At 44.0% G+C, this 4,791-nt stretch overlaps 1 protein-coding gene across 1 annotated transcript; it reads right to left on the bottom strand.

The window, feature by feature from the left end:
* Positions 1–863: 863 nt before the first annotated feature.
* Positions 864–3,686, bottom strand: LOC138733822 (uncharacterized). Its single transcript, XM_069881304.1, is given in 3 exon segments — positions 864–913; positions 2,976–3,641; positions 3,644–3,686. Coding segments are annotated over 3 exon segments (759 nt in total).
* Positions 3,687–4,791: the final 1,105 nt, after the last annotated feature.

Genomic DNA, 4,791 nt, shown 5'->3' with positions numbered 1-4,791 from the left:
GTAATAGAACACGTTCTGACCTGTTGCAGTGGGACAAGGCTCAGCGCGATTGCTTCGCTCAGTATAAGTGGACACGTGTTCCTAACCCTGGGTCAGAAAATGTCACTGTGCAAGAGCTAACAGAGAGTGAACAACACTTTTCTTGTGAAACTGAAGAAACCCCAATGAAAACTTTTAAATTATTCACTGGGGTTGATAGTGAAGAGATCCCAAAGATCCAGTCAGTGCTGAAAGGAACCTGTTTATTGTCAGTAAAAGGTGTGAAAGAAAAAATGACAGAGATCCTCAACAGCCATTCAGAAAATGATCTCTGGAATTGCTTTGGATGTTGGCAGCACTGGATATTGGAAGGGGGAAGATTTAGAGCAGGCATTATGAAAAAATTCTTCACAATGAGGATGGGGAGGCCCTGGCTCAGGTTGCCCAGAGCAGTGGTGGCTGCCCCATCCCTGGAGGGGTTCAAGGCCAGGGTGGATGGGGCTTGGAGCCCCTGATCCAGTGGGAGGTGTCCCTGCCCAAGGCACAGGGGGTGGGACTGGATGGGCTTTAAGGTCCCTTCCAATGCAAACCATTCTGTAATTCTATGAAATAAGAAGAGTTAGAGGCACAGTCTCAGTATTTTGTGTCACACCTCGTATATTCCCTGATCTGGGTTTCAGGTATAGAATTAATAGGAGCATTATTCTCCATATGGGGCCATGGGTTCACAGCACCATGGAGGCTACAGAAATGATGCAAATTTAGCCTCTTCCTGAGGTCAGTTACTGACTCAACTGCCAATGAGGCAAACAGACTTTAGCAACACAGGATGTGACGGGTGGTCTGTAACTCATTTCTGCCCTAAAACTATCAATATTATGCTATTATTGCTTCTTTACCTGGCACTGCTCCTTCACCACCTCCTGCCCACCTCCTGCTAACAAGTACCACATGAGCACAGCTACTGGTATCATTAATATGTGGTTGAGACAACTACCAGAGTGTGATAATTATGTGTAGGCTTACAAGGTCTTCCAAAGCTTTACCAACAGAACTCCATGCTAAGCCAGCCTGATAAATATTACTTAGAACTTATAAAACTGCAAAGAGCATTTCCTGGAATAGCCCTCCTCCAGCTCAGAACCAGCTGAACAAGCTGCTGACAGACACAAGAAGTGACAGTGCTGAAAGCCAGCCTGACCCTGTTCTCAGTGCCACAGTGAGAACCATCCAACCAGTCAAACTTACAGCAGTGGTGGAAAATCAGAGCTGTGGCAGCGGAGGGGAAGAATTGCTACACCTCGCTCTCCGTTGGTGCTGCAGGAGCAAGGCACAGACAAGGCTGGCTGATGTTGTGCCCATCTACAAGAAGGGTCACAGGGAGGATCCAGGGAACTACAGGCCTATCAGTCTGACCTCAGTGCCAGGGAAAGTCATGGAGCAGGTGATCTTGAGTGCTATCATGAAGCACATGCAAGAGAACCGGGTGATCAGGCCCAGTCAACATGGGTTCACAAAAGGCAGGTCTTGCCAAACTAACCTGATCGCCTTCTATGACAAAGTGACTCGGCTGCTGGATGAGGGAAAGGCTGTGGATGTATCTTCCTGGACTTCAGTAAAGCCTTTGACACAGTTTCTTACAGCATTCTGCTTGAGAAACTGTCAGCCTCTGGTCTGGACAGGTGCACCTCATAAGAGGTGCATAAGAAGGGAGAACAGGCAGGCTGAATTTCTGAAACATTATTTTGCATCAACAATTCAACTCTTTTGAGAGACCATTCTGGTTTAAATTACATTTGTTGTTGACCGGTGTTTCCAATTACAAATGGTCCAACCTCATAAATCATTGGTCAAAGTGCTGATTTGGGAGGAACCGGAGGTGTTAAAACTTCAATCATTAATTTCCCCCAATGTCTGGTGTTATTTTTTCCACACGTGACCTTATGAGAAAATTTTACTGCAGTAAAATTTAACCAACAATCCAAATTTTGGGTTCTGCATGGTTGAATAAGACCATGTGGTCCAATACTATAGCTGTTTGCTGGCTCAACAAGGGATTCAGCCATTAATTGGCATCTTATGTAAATGTCATCACCCTGAGTAACGACAAAAGGAGAAACTGTTTCCTTGTCATTTAAAATGAGGGAAGTGTCTCTGCCTTGGTGTGAGAGTATTGCAACAAGTTTTGATTTAGTTACAACATTCATTTTGAATTTGTGAATGAAACCTAATAATTTTGGTTGAGTTTTTGGGTCAGCTCTCCAATTGCACATCACAGAGACAGAATTAACCATAGTAAAATTGAGCCTGCAATCACCTTGTTCTTTTTACAATATTTGGTAACTTCTACGTTAACGTTACTCAGGTCCAAAGAAGTATTGTGGCCAGTAAATTTCTGGCGGCAACACAAAGTAAACATATTTTGCCTAATACATTTCGAATTCTTAGTAGGACATATTTCTTTTGAAATGCCGGGGTGAATTTTGGATGTCAAATTGAAATCTAAAAAACTGCCAACGACTGAGATAACAGAGGCCTTTTCAGGTTGAAATCCAAGTTCTACTTTTCTGCACCCCACCTGAATCTTTTCATAAGAGGTGTAATATAGAAAAGTATGAACAACCCAGTCAAAATTTTGTAAGCCATTTTCAGATTTAAGCCTTCAATTTTTATTTATGTTTCTTCTATAAAAAAATTTCAATGTCCCACGGGGTTCTCCTGCAAAAATAAAAAATAAAAAATAAAACTTGCCCTTTTCAGGCAAAAGTAGTTAAAATGATGGTATTATCCAGCAGGTAAGCCATCCACTAAATCCTTAGGAATTCCTTTTTTACACTCTAAACGCCACCAATTAAGTCCAGCCAAAATGGGTTTAGATTGTGACTGTTCTTCAGCAACATCTGCAGTTTTACTGGGATGGGGGAGTGCTTTTTTAACTCTTACTTGTGCTACCACCCCCCATGTCCAGACTTTAGGTCTAGTAAAAGTTCTGTTACCTGGTGTAGCTGGTGTAGAAAAATCGGAGGAATTAATGTAAGAGTCTGTGCTGGTACTGCCTGCATTTCTGCTATTGTCACCTCTACGCATAAAAGCCTCCAACGCCTCCACAGGACCCACTGACGCTATGGTTCTCTGGATACCTATCCCTGTGGGTTTAAGTGATTCGGGGAGTCCCCTTATCAGGGGAGTCATAATTTCTGGGTTAACGGGCAACATCATTGGTGATTCACATCCGGGAATTAATTTTCTCTCGTGTACCATTTGCAGGCAAGCAGCTTTGTGTACGCTTTCTAGTAATTGGTCTGCTGTGCCTGTTATTGCCAATGGGTCGCCCCTATCCAGAGGGTTTAACCCTCCAGCCCAATAAGCAGCACGCTGAATTAAGGACCACAGGGCCCGGTGATCACCTGTTGTTAAGAAAACTCTGTGGCCCCAATAACCCTCAGCCTCCTTTTCGCTCAACTGAATTTGATCACTGCCAGTTAAAGATACACGCCACACACATTCTGTTTCAGATTCTTTGATAAGACGCCCATACTCCTTTTTTAACTTTGCCAATTCAGTGGCAGAATAGGGCATTTCCTTGGTGCATATATGGGGGTCTGTATCCTCCTCATTAATATAAGAAGATTCAGTTTTAAGGGCCTTAAATGAGGGGGATTTTTATCAAGTTTTCTTATTTCTTCCAATTCCTTCTGTGGATACATCGGGTTAATTTGACGGATAACTTTTTCCTCAGATCCCGATGATACTATATCCTGTGAATTAGTGTTCTGCGAATTGGTGGTGCTGACGATACGATTCACTTAAAGAGCAACTTTTAATGAATGGATCTCTTTTGCCAGGTTAGAAATTGTCATTTGGTGACAGCGCACCAGGCTTTCTAAGGTCTCTATTTCCTTTTCCTGGTTGGAAATTGCCCTTTGGTGACTGTGCACTAGGTTTTCTAAGAATTCTCTGATTTTTTTCTTCATCACTACGCTGCCTATGACGGTCATTAATGGCTGCGACCAAGCTGGCACCCAAAACAGTGCACGCTATCGCCCTATTTTTTCCTGGTAGAAAGAACTTGACCTTAGCCTCATTCTGCAATAAAGAAATTCGGTCTATTATACTTTGCAGATCTTTCCAATTCTCTTGATCCCACTCTTCCCCAATAGGAGAAGGCTGAGCACCATATTTAGCCAAGAATGCGAAAAATGTATCTCTATCCTTAACTAACTGAGAATCTCTATTCTCCTGTTTTCCCGTCATCCTTCCCTCATCCAGGGACTCAAAACAAAAAAATGGAAAACAACTCAAAATCACTTGAGAAAGTTACTCACCAACATGGTGATAGAAAGAGACAGAGAACAAGGAAAGAGATGGGGAGAAGAGGGAAGGAAAAGGGGTTCATAGCTACCACCACAGGTCCACAGATGTCCGGTGTCTCTGGGAGTCCCGATCCAGAAGGCATTCTGCTGTTTTGGTCTTTGATGGAGGTGATCCCACGGTGGGGGGGGGGTCTTCTTCTGTCTTGGTCTTCTGTTCCCCCAATTCAGCTGCTCCAGAGCTGTCTTTTATGCTAGTCAATACACCTGTGACCCACCTTTGCCTGTGGAGATGCGCCAATCTCCACTTAGCAGGCCACACATGCCAAGAGAGGAGTGTCTGCAGGTCTCCTCCCCTTGCGCATGCGCTCCTTCTGGTGGCGGTGGTCGACCTTGGGTCTCCTGATGAAGGCCAGTAGTCATCATCACCTTGCGCGCATGCTCTGTTGGGTATGGGTCTGTGGTAAGTCCCGTCATTAATCTTCCTGTCTTTTCCTCCTTG

This window comes from Phaenicophaeus curvirostris (genome assembly GCF_032191515.1).
Source record: "Phaenicophaeus curvirostris isolate KB17595 chromosome W unlocalized genomic scaffold, BPBGC_Pcur_1.0 scaffold_35, whole genome shotgun sequence".
Classification (NCBI taxonomy): domain Eukaryota; kingdom Metazoa; phylum Chordata; class Aves; order Cuculiformes; family Cuculidae; genus Phaenicophaeus; species Phaenicophaeus curvirostris.
Note: the sequence above shows the minus strand (reverse complement) of the source record. Positions and strands in the feature narration are given on the sequence as shown.